Source organism: Bos javanicus, chromosome 27 (genome assembly GCF_032452875.1).
Source record: "Bos javanicus breed banteng chromosome 27, ARS-OSU_banteng_1.0, whole genome shotgun sequence".
NCBI classification, from domain to species: Eukaryota; Metazoa; Chordata; class Mammalia; order Artiodactyla; family Bovidae; genus Bos; species Bos javanicus.
In genome coordinates, this window is record NC_083894.1 from 16,376,787 (window position 1) to 16,402,746 (window position 25,960).

The window sequence follows — 25,960 nt, forward strand, 5'->3', positions numbered from 1 at the left end:
TGGCAGAAAGTGAAGAGGAACTCAAAAGCCTCTTGATTAAAGTGGAGGAGGAGAGTGAAAAAGTTGGCTTAAAGCTCAACATTCAGAAAAATAAGATCATGGCATCCGGTCCTATCACTTCATGGCAAATAGATGGGGAAACAGTGGAAACAGTGTCAGACTTTATTTTTTTGGGCTCCAAAATCATTGCAGATGGTGATTGCAGCCATGAAATTAAAAGATGCTTACTCCTTGGAAGGAAAGTTATGACCAACCTAGATAGCATATTAAAAAGCAGAGACATTACTTTGCCAGCAAAGGTCCATCTAGTCAAGGCTATGGTTTTTTCCAGTGGTCATGTATGGATGTGAGAGTTGGACTAGGAAGAAAGCTGAGAGCCAAAGAATTGATGCTTTTGAACTGTGGTGTTGGAGAAGACTCTTGAGAGTCCCTTGGACTACAAGGAGATCCAACCAGTCCATTCTAAAGGACATCAGTCCTGGGTGTTCATTGGAAGGACTGATGCTGAAGCTGAAACTCCAATATTTTGGCTACCTCATATGAAGAGTTGACTCATTGGAAAAGGCCCTGATGCTGGGAGGGATTGGGGGCAGGAGGAGAAGGGGACGACAGAGGATGAGATGGGGGGATGGCATCACCGACTCGATGGACATGAGTTTGAGTAAAAGGTGATGGACAGGGAGGCCTGGCATGCTGCGATTCATGGGGTCGCAAAGAGTGGGACACGACTGAGCGACTGAACTGAACTGAACCTTGGTGGCACTTGGCAATAAAAGAAAAGTTTGCACACTTTCTCCACTTGAATACATTCAGCATTTTCCTTAAAATTAACTCCCACTCTGTTCCCTGGACTATACTCTTCAATGAACATATAACTCACTGAATGTTCTGTTTCTCTTGGTAAGTAGAACCAGAGACTTGTTCAAAATGCTGACAGCACATTAGCTCAGACATATAGAGACACACTCTGAAGACTGTAAGCTTTCTCCTCCACATTGTTTTTCTAGGCATCTACCAAGAGGGAATGAAAATGAGTAAGGCTTGGAGCAGTGTTCAGATCTTGCCATTCATGCTCCGCATTTTTAAACGGAGTCCACCTTTATTTGGTTACGGTTGGCTATTAACGGAGAGGGTTTGCGTTTAATTCTATCTGCTACATGATTGGAGCTATCCACAAAGAACATCTTGGTGGTACACAATGAGACTATAATTTTTCTGTATTCCTGCCTGAAATTTTGGTTCAGTAGTCCATATATGATCGCATTGAGGCAGCTGTTGAAATATGCCATATAGTAACTGGCCACAAACAGCCACTCAGGGATCCTGGGTGCCATGCTGGCCGGGTCCGAGGCCACAACGAGACCAATGAAGTTCAGAGGAGCCCAGCAAATAGCAAAGAGGACAAAAACCACAAACATGGTGACAAAATTCCTGAAGTCCTGGGGCTTCAGTTTCGGTTTGTTGTCAGGTTTCACCCTCCATCTGACCTGAAGAACCAGGGCCCAGATTCTCAGGTAACAGAAGATGACTACGAGCATCGGAACGATGAAATGGAACACCACCACTGCGATCGTGTAGGCTGAGCTGACGGACTGCGTGAAGGTACAGGAATAGATCCTCGGGTCGTACTGCAGGGTCCCCACACACAGGTTGGGCACGATCGCCACGAGCGTCAGCATCCATATCAGGAACACGTAGCAGAGGGAATTCGTGCTGCTATACAGCTTGTCGTATCTGAGGCTGTGGCAGATGCAGCAATAGCGGTTGATGGCAATTCCCGTGATATTGAAAACGGACCCAATGACGCTCAAGCCCATCAGGAAGCCACTAAGTTGGCAATGCAGGGAGCTCAGGCTCCACCCATCGTTAACTATAGACACCAGCGCCAAGGGGTATGGATACACAGCCACCAGCAGGTCTGCAACTGCCAGGCTCACCACAAACACATTCCCTAAAAGAGAAAGGTTTAGAAAACATGGGTTAGGGCCAGTTTCACAGGGGTTGCATGGGTTTTCTTTCACAGGTATTCAAGAAAGAGCTGTGTCGGCTGCTCGGATGACCCGATATCACAGTTACCGAAAGACAGTGAAAAGTGTCGGTGGCTCAGTCGTGTCCAATTCTCTGCAACCCCATGGGCTGTAACCCCATCAGCTCCTCTGTCCATGGGATTTTCCAGTCAAGAGTACTGGAGTGGGCTGCCATTTCCTTTGTGGTTAGGGCCAGTTTCCATGGGTCGCATGGGTTTTCTTTCACAGTTTTTGAAAAAGAGCTGGGTCTGCCACTCAGGTGACATGACGTCACAGCTTCTGCTGCATTCTAAAAGAAGTGGAAGCCATCTCCCTGGGAACTGAACTCTTCATTGTCCTTATCAGATCAACTCCACTGTTCCCAAGCGCCTGGATTCCCCAAACAAGGCATGTTTCATGGTCAAAACTATTCTCTTTTTAACTCCTTGGTTTCTCTTGTGCTTTAAAAAATATATATCTTGAGGATACTCACATCACGTCTTTTATTCTGGAATCGTCTACATTATCTGAGAAACCTCATATCACTTTTTTTTTTTTTTAACCTCAAGCCAGGCAGGACTTCCCTAAGTTCCAGGCCTTTTATCTCTAACTCATCAAAGGTTCTCAAATTCCTGTTCCTGGAAAACAGAGGGCCCTCATCCATAGCATAGTTATTTAAAAAGGCATCCCATTATCAGCGGCTGGGTTAGAATATTGGCTTCGCCCCTTACTAGCTGTCTAACTAGGGCAAGTTACATTATCACATCAAACTTCAATTTCCTCTTCTGTAAGTGGAGCTAATGATGGCATTGTCTTTGCAGAGTATGATGAGGACTAAATGAGGCCATCTCTGTCAAGTACTGAGCAGTGTCTGTCACATGATAGGTGATCAATAAATGCTCTACAATTCCCTCACTTCAATCCGAAGGAAAAGGGAGAAATGCTTTTAGATTTTATAAACAACTTAAGGTAGAAAAATTAAACTCTAGATAATCAGGGTAACAGTTTTATATGAACACAATAATTCAACATATTTTAAAGTTAAGTATACTCTAGTCAAATTTTACAAGCTCTTTTACAAGGATGTTAAAGTTAAGTCCCCTATACATGGACAAGCTCTGTCCCGAGAGCGTATTCTTAAGTCCAATTTGTTTGCATGTCCAACAGAGTTAGCCTAGGCACCCAACTAGTAGAATCGGCTAGATAGTACTGTACTGTAATAAGTTTATAATACTTTTCACATACATAATACATAAATGTGCTAATCACTCAGTCATGCACGACTCTTTGTGACCCCATGGACTGTAGCTCTGTCCATGGGGTTCTCTAGGGGTGAACAGTGGAGTGGGTTACCATTCCCTTCTCCAGGAGATCTTTCCAACCCAGGGATTGAACCCAAGTCTCCTGCTTTACAGGCAGATTCTTTACCATCTGAGCCACCAGGGAAGCCAAAACACATAAAAAACAAACACACAAAAAAATTAAACATTTTTAATCTTACAGATATTAAGAAGACGTGGCAAAATACACAGAAGAACTGTACAAAAAAGATCTTCATGACCCAGATAATCACGATGGTGTAATCACTCACCTAGAGCCAGACATCCTGGAATGTGAAGTCAAGTGCTCCTTAGAAAGCATCACTATGAACAAAGCTAGTGGAGGTGATGGAATTCCAGTGGAGCTATTTCAAATCCTGGAAGATGATGCTGTGAAAATGCTGCACTCAATATGCCAGCAAATTTGGCCACTCAGCAGTGGCCACAGGGCTGGAAAAGGTCAATTTTCATTCCAATCCCAAAGAAAGGCAATGCCAAAGAATGCTCAAACTACCACACAATTGTACTCATCTCACACACTAGTAAAGTAATGCTCAAAATTCTCCAAGCCAGGCTTCAGCAATACGTGAACCGCGAACTTACAAATGTTCAAGCTGGTTTTAGAAAAGGCAAAGGAACCAGAGATCAAGTTGCCAACATCTGCTGGATCATCAAAAAAGCAAGAGAGTTCCAGAAAAACATCTATTTCTGCTTTATTGACTATGCCAAAGCCTTTGACTGTGTGGATCACAATAAACTGTGGAAAATTCTGAAAGAGATGGGAATACCAGACCACCTGACCTGCCTCTTGAGAAACCTATATGCAGATCAGGAAGCAACAGTTAGAACTGGACATGGAACAACAGACTGGTTCCAAATAGGAAAAGGAGTACGTCAAGGCTGTATATTGTCACTCTGCTTATTTAACTTATATGCAGAGTACATTATGAGAAATGCTGGGCTGGAAGAAGCACAAGCTGGAATCAAGATTGCTGGGAGAAATATCAATAACCTCAGATATGCAGATGACACCACCCTTATGGCAGAAAGTAAAGAAGAACTAGAGAGCCTTGTGATGAAAGTGAAAAAGAGAGTGAAAAAGTTGGCTTAAAGCTCAACATTCAGAAAACGAAGATCATAGCATCCGGTCCTGTCACTTCATGGCAAATAAATGGGGAAACAGTGGAAACAGTGACTGACTTTATTTTGGGGGACTCCAAAATCACTGCAGATGGTGATTGCAGCCATGAAATTAAAAGATGCTTACTCCTTGGAAGGAACCAACCTGGACAGCATATTAAAAAGCAGAGACATTACTTTGTCAACAAAGGTCCATCTAGAGGTCCATGGTTTTTCCAGTGGTCATGTATGGATATGAGAGTTGGACTATAAAGAAAGCTGAGCGCCGAAGAATTGATGCTTTTGAACTGTGGTGTTGGAGAAGATTCTTGTCCCTTGGACTGCAAGGAGGTCTAACCAGTCCATCCTAAAGGAGATCAGTCCTGGATGTTCATTGGAAGGACTGATGTTGAAGCTGAAACTCCAATACTTTGGCCTCCTGATGCGAAGAGCTGACTCATTTAAAAAGATCCTGATGCTGGGAGAGATTGAGGGCAGGAGGAGAAGGGGACGATGGAGGATGAGATGGTTGGATGGCATCACCGACTCAATGGACATGAGTTTGGGTGAACTCCGGGAGTTGGTGATGCACAGGGAGGCCTGGTGTGCTGCAGTTCATAGGGTCACAAAGAGTTGGACACGACTGAGCAACTGAACTGAACTGAATTTTACAGTACTTTGAAATACAGTAGTACAGTACAACAGCTGGCACACAGGGGCTGTCATCAAGTGAACAGGCAAAAGGAATTACTGACAGGAGCGGGGAGAGGAGGTGGGAGATGGTAGAGCCGATTGTCAGCAGTAGGTGATGGAGGGCAAGCTGCAATTTCACTCACGCCTCGTGTGGATGGTACAGGTTCTGGTTCCTCGCTGGATTCAATTCTATCTCCCCTCTTGAAAAATCTGATCCTGTGTTGTCTGGATAGTAGCTCTTTTTGTTCTCATAGATAACAGTAGCACTGAATTGCATTGTGAAGAAAGGCTGTTACAACCCTTGTGTATCATTCTATGTTCAGCTCCTGTGCCTCAAAAGCTATCAGTGCCTCCTCAAACAGAACTAACTTAGGTGGCTGGACATGTGAATGCACGCTGACATCTTTGAAATTTTGCTGCTTGAAGGCTCACATGCAGGGGACTTACTGTATTTACTTTTGTGGTTTGTTTTCCTTTGTTTCATACTCTTCTTCTGCCCTGAGCAGCTCCTCATCTAACTTTTCATTGCTCCCCAGCCCTCCCAGTCTGCGTTAAAAGAAATGCTTAGAACCTTCACTGGTTTGCCTCACCACAGAAGAGCTTTCTCTTTTGAAGGTTCCTAAATCACTTTATTTTTACAACTTTCAATTTAGGAACTGTTGTAATAAATTCCATTCAGTAAAAATGTATTAAGTGCACAGGTTCTGGGGAAATGGGAATGAATGGGCAGGATTCCTCCGACCCTCAATCTTAGAAAAACAAACACAATTTAAAAGAGAAGGAAGAAGTACAACATGAGTATGTACAGAAGACGAGACAGGAAGGGAGGGGGCTGGACAGAGTGGGAAGAACGTTTCAGGCAGACTGGGGGGTATTCTGCTTTGACTACATTTACTTGTAAACTTGGCTTTCTTCTGTGTCCACACTGTCGTCCCCTGAGATTGTCTGCCTGATATTTGTATCCTGAATAGTACCCAGCTGAGACTTCTGCTCTAATGTTCAAGAAAGTAAATTAAATTGTCTTCTCTCAACATCTGAAATAAAATAACCTCTGTGAGTTTTCTGTCTGAAAAATTTTATTCCATCCTGAAAAATGCTGCAAAGAAGTGAAGTAAAAAAGCTGCAGTGACTAAAAAAGGCAAGGTTTTGCATGTAAGTAGGAATTTCAGATAGATTGTCATGAAAACAATTTTCTTTGAAAATTGGTTATACTAAGCCAAATTGAAGCAATAAAAGCAAATTTATTTTTCCCACAGTTCAATTTCAATTACCAATGAAATGTTTAAATTCTAACGTGGGCATATTTCAATAAATTTTTTGACTCAGCATGTTTAATACCTTAAAAATGAGTAGAATATATGAAACTCAGCTACAAATGAAATTGTCATGAAAACAGTACATTTTTACCCAGAACGTTATGATGACAAATGGGCTTGATATAGATTTTTAAGTTTTAAAATAAGATAATAAGTGATGTCACAAATTTCTTTCATGGCTTTAATCCTCTGCTCCATTTATTTTATAGTGATTATGCTTCTTTTCTGTTCAAATAATTACCATAATCAGATGATTCATTTACTTTTCTTTGAAATGATCCTATTTTACAAGAGGAGAAGAAAAAAATGAAGCCTTAGATTCTATGCAGATGTTGTTGTTGGGGAACTCAGCTAGAGGCTTTGTCACAGCTGCCGTGTGTGTGTGTGTATGTGTGTGTGTGTGTTGTGTTGTGTTGTGTTGTGTGGCGTGACAGGGAGGAGGAGGAAAGCTGATTCCTATTTTTCATTTAAGAATTCTACCAGATAAGAGTTATCACAATTAGACACCTTATAAGATCATCTCTTCCATCTCAGCTCTGGGTAACTCCAGATAGATACAACCTATCTGCTTTTACAGACATCTAGGAGTCTATACAACCAGCATAGAGATGCACTCTGAAATTTAAAATAATCTCTGTTAATGGCTTACTGGGTTCCAGTCCTTCCTCCAAGGTTCAAGTCTGACTTCACTCTCCCTCTTGACATCCATCGTTTCTTCTCAACTGCTTTGTCTGTGAACTTCAGGCTTGGGATGGTTAATTTTATGTGTCAACTTGACACTACCTTGGTATATGTGGTTTAACATTTCTGGGTGTGTCTCTAAGGGTGTTTCCAAAAAAAGTACATTGGAATCAGTAGACTGAGTAAAGCAGAGGCCCTCCCCAATGTGGATGAGCATCATCCAATTCATTGAGGGCCTAAAGAAACAAAAATTTGGAGGAAAGGAGAACTCAGCCTTGCTGGCTATCTACTGAGTGGGAACCTTGGTCTTATGCCATTGGACTGGGACTTCTGCCTTAGACACTCCTGACTCGAAGGTCTTCAGGCTCAGACTAGAACTCTGCCCTGGCTCTTCTGAGACTCCAGCTTCAGATGGTAGACTGTGGGATGCCTCAGCCTCCACAGTCATGTGAGCCAACTCTTCATGATAAATACAGCATCTTCAATGTATATAAATGAAACACATTTATCCCTGAAACTCTGATGAGTGCTGGGTGCTTCCATTTATTGCAGCTGCGCCCTTCTCCAGAGAAATGCCCTTAGGGGAACAATGAATGACCAGCTGACCCTGGAGCACAAAGGCCAGCCCTCCTGCCTCGAGTGGCGACAACTGCATGGTTGGATTTACTCCTAGAGGCCCTCGCCTCATGGTCAGGCCAAGTCTAGGCTTCACCAGTGATCTCACCCTTGCTTGACTCGTTCCCTGCCTGGTCTCCTTCCCTCACTAACTTCTGCTCCCTCCTGAGTGCACACTTTCTACAAACCATGAGCACCAAACCTCTGATCTTGTTCTCAACTTCAGCTTCTGGCAAAATAAGACAGACCTTCAGCTCTATAATGAGTCTGGGTGGTTTTTGAAAGAAGTCATCAGCTTCTTGGTGGAAAACGAGGAGCTAGTTCTATGCCATCTTACAAACCAAACAACCAACCTCTTTGGGTACAAGTTATAGACTCTGAATGCCTCTTGGCATCACTCTTCAATTCTTGCATCCTCGCTAGGGGTGGACATGCTTCCTACATCTCACCTCCACCTGTGCGTGGAGGTCTGTCTTCCTCTAAGACTGTATTTGAGATTTAGGACAGTGAGAAGGAATCTTTCAATCCTCCCTGACAGCAAGGTGCCTGGCACATAACAGGTACCAAGAACAGTTTCCTGGATGAACTAATACATCCCTAGTCTCTAAACAACACCTGTCCAGAGCAGAAATTGAGTGCTCTTATCTGCCCGAATTTGGGTTTCTCAACAGACCGATATTCATTCCTTCTTTCATTTTCAGCCTGGACTTCACCCATGTGCGGAGCATGATTAGAGACTCACTGAATTCATTGCTCATACAGACTTTTTTCAACTCCCCCGCAAAAAAACCTGCTGTGCCTAGACTTTAACATTAAACTGGTAAAGATCAATTAAAATGGGGGAGGGGGATGAGCTTCAGCTACTCTTGGAAACATTTTTCATTTGTTTTACGCAGGAAATCCATAGACCCAGCTCTGAGAAATCTGGTTTAATGAAGACTCTGTTTATAAACCTGGATGATATAAAAAATTCCATGTGCATATTAAACGTTAAGGGTAGGACAGGGGAAAGTTGAGATGTTGAAGGTGATGGGGTGCAGTACAGGGAATGCAGAAGGGCTTATTTTGCACATCAAAGCACTCCGGCCATCTTATATTCTTGTACTTCAAAGGAATGTATCTCAGAAACCTGTCTTTTTAGATTATCAGAGGGAAAGTAGACCAGATGCTCCGAAACAAGCCACACCTGAGTTCGAATCCTGACTATGTTGCTTACTAGATGACCTCAGCTAAATCAGAGCCTCAGTCTCTTCATATGTAATAAGTCACGATACTAACGGCCATGGTAAAGATGCAAGAGAACACACGGAACGTGCTTGGCTTTGGATAAACAATGCATTCCTTACTTCTCCTTGGCTGTGGTGGAAACAGCGTTCAGCTTCATAAAAGGTGGCTCCCCAGAGCAGATGCACATCAGGGCTGGAGGAAGCGTCTTGTCCGCCCTGGCTCTTGCCTGGATCCCTGTCACCTTGCAAGGGGCCTACTCCAGGCAAATAAGCCTGCTTTTCTTTTTTAAAACTTTCTCTTTGGCTGCACTGGGTCTTTGCTGTGGTGTGCTGGCTCTTCTCTGGTTGTGGAGCACTGGCTTAGTTGTTCTGTAGCAAGTGGAATCTTCCTGAATCAGGGATAGAACCCGTGTCTCTCTCCGGCATTGGTAGGTGGATTCTTAACCACTGGACCACCAGGGAAGTCCCCAGACAAACCTACTCTTACCCTCCTGTCCCTGCAGCTATCACCCTCTTCCTCACCCCTCCAATTTTTCAAGCAAGGCTGTCCCTCTATTTCCTTTCCACCAATTTTGAATTCACTTTCTAGAATACCTGGGCGCTCCTCACACCACATTGCTCAAACCTCTCTCCAGTCATCAATGACATTCTTCCTGACCCCTTCTCTCAGCTTCATCCTCCTTAAAGTCTCTGAAACCTAACACCCTGATCCTAGGAGACCTGTCCTTAGACTACCTTGCCTGAATAGTAGAAGACGCTGTTCCTACAACACACGACTGCGTGTGAGGACAGCTTGGCTCTCTGGCCACCTCCATCCTACTTCCTTCCTGGGTCTTCAGTCTCTTTCTCCGTCATGCTGCACCTCCCCATTCTGCTCCTTAATTTGGCCATGACTCCCTAACACTGAACACAGATGACGACTAGCTGCTCTTAACTGTTAGATAAATACAGCCTCTCTACAATAAAAGAGACTAAGAACACCATAAGGAGCTCAACATAAAGTAATATAGTACAGAAACATACCACTGCACATCACCTGTTTCAATTAAAAAAAAAAAAACTTGAGAAAAAAAAGGTAATACACCTGACCCTCTTGCCCAAGCTCAATTTTGAGTTTTTAAAGGTGTGAAATCTTGCTTAAGGATTCTGCTGATTTTCTAGATCTGGTCATTCTGTTCTTAGAAGGATGGTTCAGGGAGACACCTGTAATATGTAAATACCCATATTATAGCTGTATTGATCCAGTCTTTCATCCTTACACTGACTACAAATTACTCATGTCTGCACTATTTTTTATATCACAGAATGAAGGATGAAACTTTAAAGACAGAAATGGAATACTTGAACCACATTTTTAAAAAGGTAATCAAAAAACTCTATTAACTCTACTTGGGATGTGTGTGTGTTAGTTCAGTCGTGTCTGACTCTTTGCAACCCCATGGACTGTAGCCCATCAGGCTCCTCTGTCTATGGGATTTTCCAGGCCAGAATACTGGAGGGGGTTGCCATTTCCTTCTCCAGGGGATCTTCCTAACCCAGGGATCGAGCCCATGTCTCCTGTGTCTTCTGCATAGCAGGAAGATTCTTTCCCCACTGAGTCATTGGGGGTAGAAGGTCTCAGGGAAATGCCAGCTTTAGTAGACAAATTAGATGGTAAAGCATCTGCCCACAATGTGGGAAACCTGGGTTCGATCCCTGGGTCAGGAAGATCCCCTGGAGAAGGAAATAGCAACCCACTCCAGTACTCTTGCCTGGAAAATTCCATGGACGGAGGAGCCTGTTAGGCTACAGTCCATGGGGTTGCAAAGAGTCGGACACGACTGAGCTACTTCACTTTACTTCACTTCAATAATATCTCCAGTTAATTAGAGAAGAACTCTAAATTGCTAAGTTAAAAAAAAAATTCCTGTCAGTATTAAAACTGGTGGGACTTCCCTGGTGGTCCAGTGGTTATGAGTCTGTGCTTCCAACACAAGGGGCACAGGTTTGATCCCAGGTCAGGGAACTAAGATTTCACATGCCACACAGGTGGCCAATAAGTGAATATTAGAAACGGTACAATCATATTACTGCCCGTTTTATATGCTAAAATTAAATGAGGAGAAATAAAAAATGCTAACAATACAGAACTATAAGATTCTCATAAAACTAAGTTTTAAAACTTCAAAATTTTGTTCTTTTTTTGATGTATTTAAAAGGCATACATCTATATAGTATATGCATAATATATATAAACATATATATATTACATGTAGCAACCTTTTTAAAAAGCTTATTTGGTAAAAGAATGAGAATAACTGAAAGTACTTCAAACTCTAAATAGAGGAAATAATTAATGTCAGCTAGTAGAATAAGTAAGTAAAAAGGGCACAAATGAAATTAAAACTTAAAAAAAAAAAAAACTAGCAAATAAAACTCGTAAAAGCATACATTAAAATGTAAACCAAATCTTAAAATTAACTGGATTAGTGTTTGTTTTGCCAAAGAACTATGTCCCAAGCTCTGATATTATCCCAGACTTGGCACCTAGGAGACACCCAACAAGTATTTAAGTAAAGAAAAAAAAAAGAAATTGAATGTATGGAAGATAAAAGTACATTATCCCTTTCTAGATCACAAGAGAGTTTTGTATTCCTAAGTGTTTCAGAGGAGAAGGCAATGGCACCCCACTCCAGTACTCTTGCCTGGAAAATCCCATGGACGGAGGAGCCTGGTAGGCTGCAGTCCATGGGGTCGAAAAGAATCAGACATGACTGAGCGACTTCACTTTCACTTTTCACTTTCCTGCATTGGAGAAGGAAATGGCAACCCACTCCAGTGTTCTTGCCTGGAGAATCCCAGGGACGGGGAGTCTGGTGGGCTGCCATCTCTGGGGTCGCACAGAGTCGGACACGACTGAAGCGAATTAGCAGCAGCAGCAGCAGCAGCAGCAAGTGTTTCAGAAAATTACATAAGAGAAAATACAAACCATTGATTATAAACATTTATTATCTGCCATTTAATAGATACATGAGAAAATTTTTATGAATTTAAATTATCAGGCTGGTCCTCGAACCTTCCCCAATAGGTATTTCTTCAGGCTATATTAATTTCTTCACAAGATATGGGGCCAATATATTCTCCTCAAAGCTCTGCTTTTGTCTCTATTCTTGTCTCTACTCTTACTATTGACTCTATTGATGTTCTCTCATTGACTTGCCCTTAAAGGAAAGTTCACATTTCTCTGTTTATTACCCTCTATTCTTTCATCCTGAGGTAACACTTTTAAAAATGCTCATGACTCCTTTAAGCTCCAGCTATCACCTACCAATCAACTTGAAAAGTTTTCCTGTTATATAACATGTTCTGAGTCTTACACCTTTATACTCCATGTTTTATATTTATTTGAAAATAAAAGAACAAAATTTTAAAAGTACCTTGACTGCAGCCATGAAATTAAAAGACACTTTCTCCTTGGAAGAAAAGCTATGACCAACCTAGTCAGCATATTAAAAAGCAGAGACATTACTTTGCCAGCAAAGGTCCATCTAGCCAAAGCTATGGTTTTTCCAGTAGTCATGTATGGATGTGAGAATTGGACCATAAAGAAATCTGAGCACCAAAGAATTGATGCTTTTGAACTGTGGTGATGGAGAAGACTCTTGAGAGTCCCTTGGACTGCAAGGATATCCCACCAGTCCATCCTAAAGGAAATCAGTCCTGAATATACATTGGAAGGACTGATGCTGAAGCTGAAGCTCCAATACTTTGGCCACCTGATACGAAGAACTGGCTCATTGGAAAAGACCCTGATGCTGGGAAAGATTGAAGGTGGGAGGAGAAGGGGATGACAGAGGATGAGATGGTTGGATGGCATTACCAACTCAATGGACATGAGTTTGAGCAAACTCCGGAAGTTGATGATAGACAGGGAAGCCTGGTGTGCTGCAGTCCACAGGGTCGCAAAGAGTTGGACATGACTGAGCAACTGTACTGAACTGATCTGAGAGAAGGTAATCTGTTGAAATAGGAGCCATGTTTTACATATGCTTAACATTGTGGCTTGCATTTTGACAACCAAAAAGGATTTGTATTCTGTCTCATATGGAAGGTATTCAATAAATACTTATTTAAATAAATACTCAATTCAATCAGCACCAAAAGTGCTCAACATCAAAGCAAGTAAGCATCTTTTTAAGCCATAAGCTCAACAACTCAAATTCACCCTAAAATAGTCTAAAGAGTATTCAGACTCAAGTAGATTCTTTTTTTTTTTTCTTTTTGTCCATTTCTCTAAGACTAATTTCTTCAGTGTGGTTGCCAAAAATGTACAGCTCTGTAGGAGAAAAAAAAATTTAGAGAACGTCAATCAGAAAGCCCAAAAGTTTATCCTTCATTTGCAGCATTATTAAATTTCACTAAATTTCCTTGAGCTATCACCCAGAGTCCTCTGGTTTCAGGTCAGCTAACCTATTTGAAAGTTGAGATTAGGTTGCTGATTAAGGAATCGACTTTGTGAATGAGAACAGATAATATTGATGACACCATGCAATGTCCTCAACATGCAAAAAATGCTTCTTTAAAAACAATCCATTAATTGCCTCTTTTGGTAGCCTAGAAAATCCTTAGTGTGTGTATTTATTTTTAGAAGATAGGGCATTTCTGTTAGACAACTGAAAAAATATGTAGGAAAAATAGGGAAATTCAAGGTACCTTGTAACGATCTTACTATTCACCTCAAATGTTCAAATGTTCTAGTTTTTATTTTTCAAAAGTGTTAATAAAAAATGAGCAAAACAAGCTTGGAGACTCAATGGAGATTTAAAATGACTTCCAAGGCAGACATTTTTCAAAGCAGGTATTTTTTTTAAAAAAAAGCAGAACCCTCAAATGTTAGTGAGAAATAAAACCAGAAGGTTTATATTTTATCCTTAGTTGACTTTCTAAATTGCCAAGAGAAAAATGATTCTGAAAGCTGGCAAAAGTAAGTTCTATCTCATCCATGATTAATTTAATGCTGAAAATTACTGCTTTCTTATGAGACTGAATAATGGAAGAATGCAAGATCCAAATTTAGTCATGTGGACCCAAATTCAATCATGTATTTAGGAATCTAAAACCACTGCCCTAATGTTTCCAGGGAATTTGACAAGTCTGGAAAATTTAGAGTTCCATATTAAAATACTTTTAAAAAACAATGCCTAAGCATGCAAAGGAAAACATCAATAAAATGTCTTTAAAGGTAACATACTGCCTTGAGTCAATAATTTCAAACATCGTGGAGAATAACGGGAAGAAAACAACAGTCTGAGAAGAAATACATTAGATTAGGGATTTTATTAAACATTAACTTCATTAGCCTGAAATCATTCTCCATTCTACAAGTTTGTACATAAAAGTTAGATCATAACTTTCTCAATAATAACATACCTGTCTGAGAAAGTTTTTGTAGCTTCCAGGACTAATACATTTTAACTTAAAGAACAGTTTGGCTATTGAGATAGTCAGTCTCTCAGAGGGTGGATATTGAAATAATCAGAATCTCAGCCCTACTTTGCTGTGAAAGGTAATGTTCATTACAAATGGGAAAACTGAGGCATCAGAGAATTTCCATAAATTTGCATAATGCTGCAGGAGAATTAGATCCTAAATCTTCAGTTTCTGACATTACATCTCTTGCCATGCATAGCCTCCAATTCCTTTTAAAAAATAGGTTAAAAAAAAAAACCTGAGCAATAATAAATAAAAACAACCTAAGAAGAACTACTCACAGAATACACACTAATAACAACATGAAAAGAAAATGTCAGTCGCTCAGTTGTGTCCCACTCTTTGAGATCCCATGGACTGTAGCCCACCAGGCTCCTCTGTCCAGACGATTTTCCAGGCAAGAATGCTGCAGTGGGTTGCCACGTCCTTCTCCAGGGGATCTTCCCAACCCAGGGATCGAACCCAGGTCTCCTGCATTGCAGGCAGATTCTTTACCATCTGAGCCACCAGGGATAACATAGTAATACTTTTACTTATAAAGTATTTTATGACTTCAAAATGATAGGTAGATAGGTGGATGGGTGGGCAGAATCTAAGTTTATCCTTCCAGCATCCCTGTGAGATAAGTACCCCACTGGACAGATGGAGAAGCTGAGGTTTAGAGACATTGAGAAACTGGGCTCTAAACAAACCACAAATAAGAGTATTGCAAATACAAGACTCAGCCTGGGTCTTCTGACATTCATTGCTGTGTGCCTTCCGCTGTACTACATTGGGCTGTGTGCTGAGATAAGAAATACTGATCATTTATCTAGGAATTTGGGGTTTAGTTTCCTTTATCCACCTGAGGAGGCTGTTATAGGGACAAATAAAACAAAATGTGGGAAAGTACTTTGAAAAGTGTAAATTGCTGTACAAAGTATATTGTAAGTACAAAGCAGTAGACATTCCAAATAAGTTATTTTTCCACTTTATCCACAGAAATTGGACCAAATTTGCTGTCTGTGACAGTGTGACACAAAGTACAATTCCAGCAGTTTCCTCCTCTAATTTTTCTCAAGCTTGAAAAACGCTTCAAACACAAATTCATAAATAACTTAAAAATAGAACGGTAGGGTTGAAAAGCTGAACTCCTTTAATAATCGGGGTTGGTTATTTGATATAGATGCTGTAAAATATTTATGTGTTAAATGGAAATGTTGACCAAAGATGGCCAGCGGTTTTTGCAAAATTGCATATGAACCAGAGCAATAAAAAGGAGGCTTCGGTGTTATTACAAAAGGTTTAGATTTACCATTAAAAACACCAGACAGATCAGTGAGGAAGACTGTATATCCTAGAATCTAGGCCTCTGTTACTATGTTAGTTACCTTATAGCTGATGTCATGGATATTCAGCCTACCACACAAAAGCATCGTTGACAGTGGGAAGAGAATGTAAGGTGCAGAATGAATGCGTATTGAAAAAGAAAGTTCCTGGGACTTCTTGGTGGTCCAGTGGCTAAGACTCCATGCTCCCAATGCAGGGGGCCCGGGTTCCATCCCTGCTTAGGAAAACTAGATCCTGCATGCCCCAACGAAGACCTGGCACAGCGAAGTAAATAATTTTTTTTTTTTTTAAGAAAGTTCCTGAAAGGATAAAATGACTCGGAAGTGTTGAAAATGAGTTGTTTTTATTTCCCTTTTTGGATTCGGGCACTTGGTTCATATATAAATAGTTTAGATTCTGCTGTGTTTTTCTTTGGCTTTAAAGAGTCTACAGAACTCTGGTTTTTAAATCACCAGGAAACTATGTGACTAAGCCACTTTCATGACCTCTACACGGACATTCCAAATTGATACTGCGGGAGAGACTGTTTGATTCTTTATTTTAGAACCACTTCTAACATCTGCCTTTGAACACTTCCATGAGAGGGAAGCGTTGGCTTATGTGAACCCGCTGTTCTTCAGGTGTGCATTGTTGCAAACCGAATAGCCAGGCTGGCCATATATTGAGGCTGTTCCTCCTGAGTGGTTACAGTTTGAAAGGGTCACGACAGGCCTGGAGGAGCCCATCTGTCCCTGATGGCCCACCCAGAGGCATTCAGGATTGCTTGCTCACATACTCTGCTGGTCAGCTCATCATGTGTGTCCCTGGCTCACTCTGCCCAAACTCATGAGTACCTCATTGTGTCCCAGAGAAGTAATCCATTGCTCCACAACCAGAAACAGGCCCACCAGAACAGGCTCGAATTATTCTGGGTAGTCAGTCACTTCATGCTCTTCCAAGGAGGGAAAATGATATGGAAAATTTCTAAGATTTGTAAACATTTCTTGGGAAATAAAGTGGGGAAACAACATGCCATTAAGGTATTTTCCTCCAGCCAATATATGACAGATGAACCAGATAGTTTAGGACAAGTGAGGCGTACTTTCATAAGAACTATGACACCAATTATCACCATCTACACACACAGCACTGCAACCACAAGTCTAGTCAGTTTCATAGCACTATGATTCCCAACTTCGTAGTCAGTTTCATAATCACGTAAATCAAAGGACTCCGAATCAGAAAGGACTCAGAGATCTTGTCCATCAATTTACTGAAGTGCAAACAGTCCAATGAGATGATGGATTAACACAGATCCATTCAGGAAAGAAGGCCCAGAGCCTCGGTTCTGGACCCGTTCTCTTCCCAAGCTCCTTCCACACCTCCCTATAGGATCTGATTTACTGGTCTCCAACACAGGAGCTCTCAACTTATGAGCAGCTGCACATACTTATACTTATTTCCACCCTATCTCTGACTCTAAATCCATTCTCTATTATCATGTCATGAACCCGAACCCTCTCTTGACATTTCTGAATTAATAAGGGAAGCTCCCTCCCACTCCCACCCACACCACCCTTTCCCGTCCTCACAGGATCCCAAGAGGCTTAGAATTCAGACAAGGCAGGTTGTTTTTCAGAAGCTCACGAGTTTCAGGTGACCTAGCAATTCTGAAGATTATTTCAGCCATATTGTTGGTCTGAATGCTCTTGTGGACTAGCTAGCATAAGAACCAAAATATCATATACATATCATATCAATATCATAAACAATATTCTTCTAATATTGTGTTAATCGCTCAGTCGTGTCCGACTCTTTGTGACCCCATGGACTGTAGCCCACCAGGCTCCTCCATCCACTGAATTCTCCAGGCAAGAATACGCGAGTGGGTTGCCATGCCCTTCTCCAGGGGACCTTCCCGACTCAAGGATTGAACCCAGGTCTCCTGCATTGAGGATAGACTCCTTACCATCTGAGCCACCCGGGAGTGAACTTGTAGAACACAACACACTTACAAGTTCAGGGCTATTTTTTGCTGATGCCCAACAGACCCAATTAGGAAAAAGAGATTCAGGTACGACCTTTACTAAGTGACTGAGTCTAATTATGTGGTTGAAGAAAATCAGAGACCAAAGAGCGAAAAACAGACAATGGAGAAGAACAAAAGAGAAGGCAAACAGAGAAAGGAGGGGAAGGAGGCAAAAAAAACTAGTGCAGGTGATGAGAATGGTCAAGGGCTCAATCAAGCAGCTATGAACACATTCACTGGGACCTGGGCTGCAGAACTGATGACCAGGAGGTGAGCGTGGTCAAGGCTAACAGAGACGGCAGCGAGCACTGTCCTTCATGGCCTGAACAAAGGATACAAGCAAAGAGTCAAGTTCAACACAGGCAACGATCTGCTCATCAGTCAGTCAGTCAGTTCAGTCGCTCAGTCGTGTCTGACTCTTTGCGACCCCATGAATCGCAGCACACCAGGCCTCCCTGTCCATCACCAACTCCCGGAGATGATAGAAAAACTTCAGGTTGGTGGTTTTCAGTACTTGGATTCTGCATAAATTCTAGTTCAAGCTGTGACTAATACTGCCATCTATCAACAGCCTTATTTCACTTCCCAAAAGTGATGGTCACTTATGTAAATAAACATGTTAAAATACACCAAACTGTACACTTATGTTTTATGCATTTTACTAAGCTATACCTGAATTTGAAAATAATATTAGGTAGGCATTGCTAAGACCTAAAAGCATCTTAAGACCAGCCCTGGTGCATCCAAGTTTAAAATTCGTAAGTCAAGGCAGAGGCTCCATGTTTTCTCCAGAGTTTGTGCAGCCCTTCCACTGGTGACACAGGACAGACAGAAATAATGTTCAGTATCGACCTGAAAGAAACAAGGATGGGAGTGGAATACCAGTGTCAATCACCCAGTCTTGGAGTCACTCTGGGAACGTTTTTGTTTTTTTTTTTACTCTACTGAAAGTTTACCCCACTATGCACCAGACTGAAAAATAATAATAAACCTCAGGTATCTTTCTAAACTATTGCATCCTTGTCTTCTTAAGCAGAACATCCTGAATGTGATCAGGATCTTTCCTTGATGGCTCAGGGTCATAGGTAACAAATCCATCATTGTGCTCTGTTCTTCTCGGGATTGGTTAATGCGGGGCAGTTATTTGTTTCTGTACAAAGTTCCCATAAAAGGCTGTGCTTGTTCAGCTTTCCAGACCTGCTTTTAATGAGTCTGTTTCTACCCATGCTGTTTGCCACGTGTACCATTCCCTGATATGTGTCAATCTTCCTTCTAATTCACTGCTTATAATTTATGAGGGTGCAGATACTAGCCTCAGAGGTTTGTGGCACTCCAATGCAGAACAAATCAGCCATGGGTGAGAGTCCATTATTTTTGCTTACTTCCACTTATTGCCTATTTTCTACAGAGGTTATACTGCCAGATAATTAAATTTTAAATAAATAAATCTTGCTTTATTTTTTACCTAAAGTTTTAAAGTATAACATGTATGTAGAAAAATTCATAAGTCATAAGTCTACAGCTTATTTTAACAAACAGAATACGCCTGTGTTAGGTGTACCTAGGGGAAAAAAACACAATTACACCTGCCTTATCTTTTTCAACATATGCATCAATTTCCACACGCAAAGTTTGCAAAGTATCCTTTTCCAAATACATCATCTCACTAGGTAACCACAACAATCTGTGAGGCTAAAAGATTAGATATTTTCTGTATTTGACAAACGTGAAATGTGCGGCTTGGATGTCTTAACTGATTTCTTAGATCACAAGGTAGTTAGCAAGTATGAATGCCAATGTTTCAGTGCAGAAATCTTTCCATTACACTACGAACTTTGCTCAGAAGATGCAAATACGATACTGTTGGTTCTTAATAGCAAATTTTGGACAGGAGCCCAGCAGACAGTCTGTCAGCACCTAAGATCCCGTGGCTGGCTGGGGTTGATGTCTGCGTCTGGTATGGTTCTGATGAACAGGAGGAGGGGAGCTTAGACAATCATGCCATTCTACCACTTTCCCAGAAGAAAGTCCTAGTTCAAAGTTTAAGATGCCTTGGCATTTCTATTTTCTTATCTCACCTCTTCCATTCTCTCCCATCCATCTTTTCATCCTTAATACCAATAAAATAAATTTAACTGAAATTGACGGACTGTACAATCATAATTTTTCATAAGGATCCCAAAACTCATATTCGAATCAGTGCTCTCTATCACTGTTTCATATTACCATCCATTCTGTTGTTGTTTAGTCACTAAATCACGTCCGACTCTTTTGTGACCCCATGGACTGTAGCCCACCACCCTTCTCTGTCCGTGAGATTTTCACAGGCAAGAATATTGGTGTGGTTGCCACTTCCTTCTCCAGGGGATCTTCCTGACCCAGGGATCAAACCCGTATCTCCTGTGTATACTGTATTGGCAGGCAGATTCTTTAGCACTGAGCCACCTGGAAAGCCCACCATTCATTCTAGAAAACCTTAAATAGTTTGAATTGTAATAGTGGTCCTTTTGAATAAAGATCCCCAATTATGAAAGTATCAGATCAGATCAGTCACTCAGTCGTGTCCGACTCTTTGTGACCCCATGAATCGCAGCACGCCAGGCCTCCCTGTCCGTCACCAACTCCCGGAGTTCACTCAGACTCAAGTCCATCGAGTCAGTGATGCCATCCAGCCATCTCATCCTCTGTCGTCCCCTTCTCCTCTTGCCCCCAATCCCTCCCAGCATCAGAATCTTTTCCAATGAGTCAACTCTTCGCATGAGGTGGCCAAAGTACTGGAGTTTCAGCTTTAGCATCATTCCTTCCAAAGAAATCCCAGGGCTGATCTCCTTCAGAATGGACTGGTTGGATCTCCTTGCAGTCCAAGGGACTCTCAAGAGTCTTCTCCAACACCACAGTTCAAAAGCATCAATTCTTCGGCGCTCAGCTTTCTTCACAGTCCAACTCTCACATCCATACATGACCACAGGAAAAACCATAGCCCTGACTAGACGAACCTTTGTTGGCAGAGTAATGTCTCTGCTTTTGAATATGCTATCTAGAAGTTTCAAATATTTAAGCTCACCACAGGTCTGTCCCCCAGTTAGCTACAGGAATGCAATGTTTTACAAACTCTATCAAAAAATTGCTCAGCAAACAAAATACAAAGCAGTGTGACGGGACAGCACCCTGCCTAAGTTCTTTTTTGTAAGGTAAGAAGTAGACTTGTTCCAGGCATGTGGATATTTTTTTTAAATGAAAGGTTCTGTAGGATTCAAACTTTCCAAGTGCTGCAACTGTTGATATCAACTAAGTGAGGTGAGCTCTTGGAGAAAGATCTGAGAATTACACCCTACTTGACAATTTAGGGTTGAAAGCAAAGTCCTGTTATTAAACCCTAATCCAAGGAGTCAAAACAATCACTAACGCAATGAGACTATTGCACTGCAGATTAACCCATCATAATCAGAGCGAGCATGCCCAGAACCTGGAGATCCAGGGTGCAGTGGGGACTGGCAGGAAATCAGTCCTGGTGAGAAAGCAGGCTTCTCAACTCTGCTCTTGGGATATGACAGAGAATTCTCATACCAGGCTCATAGTGCTGGTCTCCCCATATCCTCTTTTTTTTTTTTTTTTTTAAGAAAATTCCATTTAACTTAAAAAAAAAAAAAAGAAAACAAAAACATTTCACCCATTTGTCTCAACCTCTCTACCCATTTCTGGCAATCTACCCACAACGACCAATCTGTTTTCTATATCATGAGTTTTTTTTTTTTTTTTTTTGGGGGGGCGGGGGGAGTGGCTTTACATGTATGAGAGATAATGTGCTAGTTGTCTTTCTCTGGCTGACTTATTTCCCTTAGCATAATGTCCTTAAGGTCTATCTGTGTTGTCACAAATGGCAAGATTTCATTCTACTGTATCCATTCAGTTCAGTTAGTCGTGTCTGACTCTTTACGATCCCATGGACTGCAGCACGCCAGGATTCTACTGTATGGCTGAGTAATATTCCATTGTGCATTTACACAACATTTTGTTTATCCTTTAAGCTGTCAATGGACACTTACCTTGCTTCCATATCTTGGCTACTGTAACCAACGCTGTGATGAACATAGAGGTGCATATATCTTTTCAAGTTAGTGTTTTGCTTTCTTTGGGTAAATACCCAGAATTGGAATTGCTGAATCCTAAGGTAGCTCTATTTTAAATTTTTTGAGGAACCTCCATACTGTTTTCCATAGTGGCTGCATCGTCTACATTCCCACTAACAGTGTAGAAAGGTTCCTTCCCTCCACATGCTTACTATCGCTTGTTCTCTCTCGTCTTTTTGATGATAGCCATTCTGACAGATGTGAGGTTCTATCTCATTGTGATTTTAATTTGCATTTCCCTGGTGATTAACTATAGTAAGCATCTTCTTTTATACCTTTTGACCACCAGTATGTCTTCAGAAACATGTCTATTCAGATCTTCTGCTCATTTTTTAATCAGATGTTTGGGTTTTTGCTATTGAGCTGTATGAGTTCTTTATAGACTTTGAATATTAGCCCCTTATCAGATATATAATTTGAAAATATTTTCTCCCATTCCATAGGACGCCTTTTCATTTTGCATGACTTCCCTTGCTGTATAGAAGACATTTAGTTTGATATAGTCCCACTTATTTTTGCTTTTGCAGTACTTTTGATGTTGGATTAAAAAAATCAATGCCAAGACCAGTGTCAAGGAGCTACAGTCTACATTTTCTTCTAGGAGCCTCTTTCCAAAGGCAGAATTCCTTTCGGCAACCTCGTTTCAGCCAGTCAGTGAAGTGAGGCTATTCAATGGACCAACTCCAATTCAATTCATATCACCAGGTGCTGATTAATTCTTAAACTACGGACAGTGCCAAGCATTACAGAAAAAAGGGAGCCCTCTCGGAAGGAACTCAACAAAATCAAATTGTTGACTGACTACCAGTTAGAACAAAAATACTGCTTTTAACAAATTTGTAAGCACACGGTTCCTTCCCATCCCCACCCTCACCTCCTAAAAGTGTGCCTCCAAATACAGAAGTAGCCATCTAGTCATCATTTAGAGGTCCAAATAGCCAGTGTCCTCCTACGGACACATCATTCTGGGGCTTCCACCAAGGATAAACTAATTTCAATTCATTGCTTGGAGAAAAAAAAAATGAAGTTTAACTCAAGCACAAAGTTAGCTCTAGTAGTACAGTATGTGAAAACACCCTCTTTATTACATCAGTATCAATGTTTAAAATGTAAATTTGTTTAACGAGGGGAGAATAACAGTCACTTTTCCAAGCAGGTATAGGTGTCTGTGGTTCGTCTTTGTATGCTAAAACCCGAAAACTCTTCCTGACAACAAAACTAAAAATTCTTTCCCTATCATCTTGCCAGCTTACATATTTTCTCATATTTGAACAACGCTGGGAAAAATCGGTTACATGTCAAACCAAGCAATTGATTTATTCATTGATCTGATTTGAAAGGAACTTTCTGCAACCTGTATGTGGTCTCTCTCAATCTAATAAAGCTCAGAAACTGAAAATTGTACAGTGAGTCCCCCCCCCAACAAAAAGAAAGAAAATCTGACTCTGACTTAGAAATTGAAGGCTTCTTAGTTGTTTCATGGAAACACATCTTAGATGGGCAGGTTCAAGAAAAAGTACTTTGGTCTCTATTTTAAAATATGACTCAAGGCCCCAGGATTTAAGAAAAAAAGTTTAACTTTTCTAGGAAAGAGCCAGTTGACAGCCCGAGGCAGCTGCGTGCTTGCAAAAGCGGCAGAACAGGGAGAGGTTGCCGTCGGGGAAAGATGGGGGCTTGCCTGTGCAGCCTGCCGGGTCCTGAGAGCCCCTACCTGCGTTCCTCAGCTTCTTGTTCCGATACACGGACAGGACCACCAGGAGGTTGCCCACGATGTCCACCACGATGGTGAAGATGAGGATGGAGGCGAGGGTGGCGGCCAGCCACGAGGGCCGCGGCCGCGCGCCGTCTCCGGCGCCGGGCGCTGGCTGCGAGACGTTGAGCAGCACACTGCTGCCGTTGCCCTTGGGGGTCCCGCCTGGCGAGTCCCACAGCCGCCCCGCCATCGCGCGGGCAGGGCCGGCACCGGCGGATCCCCAGAGCGGCGAGATCCCGCCCCGCCGCCTTTTATGACCCCGACTCCCCAGCCCGAGGCGGCCGGACTCCGCACCTGCCGCCCCGCCCGGGACACCTGGTGCCGCCCGGGGCGCCGCTGCCTGTGCGGACAGCGCCCCCGTGCGGGGAGCCCGGGCCGCCGCCTGCGCCCCAGGGGGGCCCTGCGCCTTCTTTTTTTTAAAAAAATTAATATTAATTGGAGGCTAATTACTTTACAATATTGTATTGGTTTTTGCCATACATTGACATGAATCAGCCATGGTCCCCCATCCTGAGCCCTCCTCCCACCTCCCTCCCCATCCCATCCCTCAGGGTCATCCCAGTGCACCGGGCGCTGAGCGCCCTGTCTCATGCATCAAACTTGGACCAGCGATCTATTTCACATATGGTAATATACATGTTTCAATGCTATTCTCTCAAATCATCCCACCCTTGCCTTCTCCCACATGGTCCTTGCGCCTTTTTAAGGAACGTTGCTCTTTGGTCCAGGGACCCTTCCATGCTCCATTAAACAGTGTCCCCTCTGGGACATTTCCCCAAATCAGGGCCAAACTGCTTGGGCTCCAACTCTCAGATCGGGGTACCTTAGATAACCATCATGCGCCCCAGGTTCCTCATCTGTAAAATGCGATGTTATAAAAAGTAACTCATCTAACCTCCTAGATGGTAAGAGATGAAAAAAGATTCAAGGAACTTTTGCAGTCAGGGGTCGCACCATAACCCCTCACCTCTGCCTCATATGCTGCAAAGGCCATCGGTAATGATGATCATCTATCCCCAAAGGTTGTTTTGGGGACTTCTTGAACACTGTCCTTAAAGCGACAAATTCTTGCCCTCAACCTCTGTGTACACCTCTACCTGCTTCCACTACGTAGGAAGAATGGAGAATGCTGTTGGCTTGACATGATAGAAGGTTCCACTGAGAACACTGGCTCACAGCAATCATAAACTCATTGTGCTTTCAAATGTCAGGGATTAAATAGATTCAAAGGAGCCACAAGCTTGTGTCTATAGCTGTTCAATTCAGGAAATTGTTCTCTACCAGACTTCTCCCAGGAACAGTACAGACCTAAACACCTTTACCCGCCAAATCCCCGCACTCTCCCTGCAGACATCTGCAAGGCACACCCTCACCCTACAGCTTTTAAAAACAAGCCTCCTTTTAAATGCTGGAGGTACCCAAGAAATCTGCAACCTCAATATGTAACTACCAGCCACCAGGCTGTGGGAGTGACTTCCAAACAGTGTGAGATGAGGCAAGCCAACAGCAGTCTGGAACTTTTCAATAAATCAGCCAAAGACTGATTAAATTATCCAGGAAATAAACCAATTCACCTGTATCCCAGGTTTTACTTTTGTATCTTTTCTGTATCCAGGCCTTAAGGGTACAGTCTTTGAAATCAATTTCCTTTCATTCATGAATGTACTTGTTTAAGAAAAATTGACATACTTGGCTCTATGTTTAAAATACAGTCCGTGGCTTCTTTTTGTGCTAACGAATAAGGTAAGAGAACAGGTCCTAGGATGTGTGCATGCTAAGTTGCTTCAGTCATGTCAGACTCTTTGCGACCGTATGGATTGTAACCCCCAGGCTCCTCTGTCCAAGGGATTCTCCAGGCTAGAATACTGGAGTGGGTTGTCATGCCCTTCTCCAGGGGACCTTCCTGACCCGGGGATCAAACCTGAGTCTCTTATGTCTCCTGCATGGGCAGCTGAGTTCTTTACCACTAGCACCACCTGGGACCTCTCCTTTTAAGTACTATCTTGCTTCCAGCCCTGGAGAGCCGGAGGGGCATGCTGGCTTGTCCCAGGTGCTGTTTTTGTTTGTTTTGATGCAAAGAGGACAGTTTAGAAGACCTCCTTTTTATCCAGGAGATCCTCCCAGAAAAAGCATCATAGAACCTGCCTGCCTGCCTTTCATTTTTCTCTTGCCCTATCCTTTGTGGTAGAGGAGCCTGGATGCTGTTACCTGTGTGAAAGGACAGGGTCAGAGGAGCATCCTTTGGGCTTGAGCTGGAATGTGTTGCCAAACACCATGCCTTTCAAGATGGTTCTCC

General features: G+C 42.2%; 1 protein-coding gene across 1 annotated transcript; it reads right to left on the reverse strand.

The window, feature by feature from the left end:
- Positions 1–679: 679 nt before the first annotated feature.
- Positions 680–24,011, reverse strand: MTNR1A (melatonin receptor 1A). The gene is made up of 2 exons (XM_061404262.1): positions 23,623–24,011; positions 680–1,951 (listed from the first exon to the last, which is right to left on the reverse strand). Exons 1-2 carry the CDS (start codon positions 23,852–23,854, stop codon positions 1,083–1,085), a joined length of 1,101 nt encoding a protein of 366 aa, XP_061260246.1. The 5' UTR covers positions 23,855–24,011; the 3' UTR covers positions 680–1,082.
- Between the last annotated feature and the right edge of the window lie 1,949 nt (positions 24,012–25,960).

Excerpts from the sequence above, each read along its gene's own strand:
- MTNR1A (XM_061404262.1), bottom strand. The coding sequence starts at position 23,854 with ATGGCGGGGCGGCTGTGGGACTCGCCAGGCGGGACCCCCAAGGGCAAC. Across the intron at positions 1,952-23,622 it reads CAAGAAGCTGAGGAACGCAG|GGAATGTGTTTGTGGTGAGC; the intron begins GTAGGGGCTCTC and ends TTTCTCTTTTAG.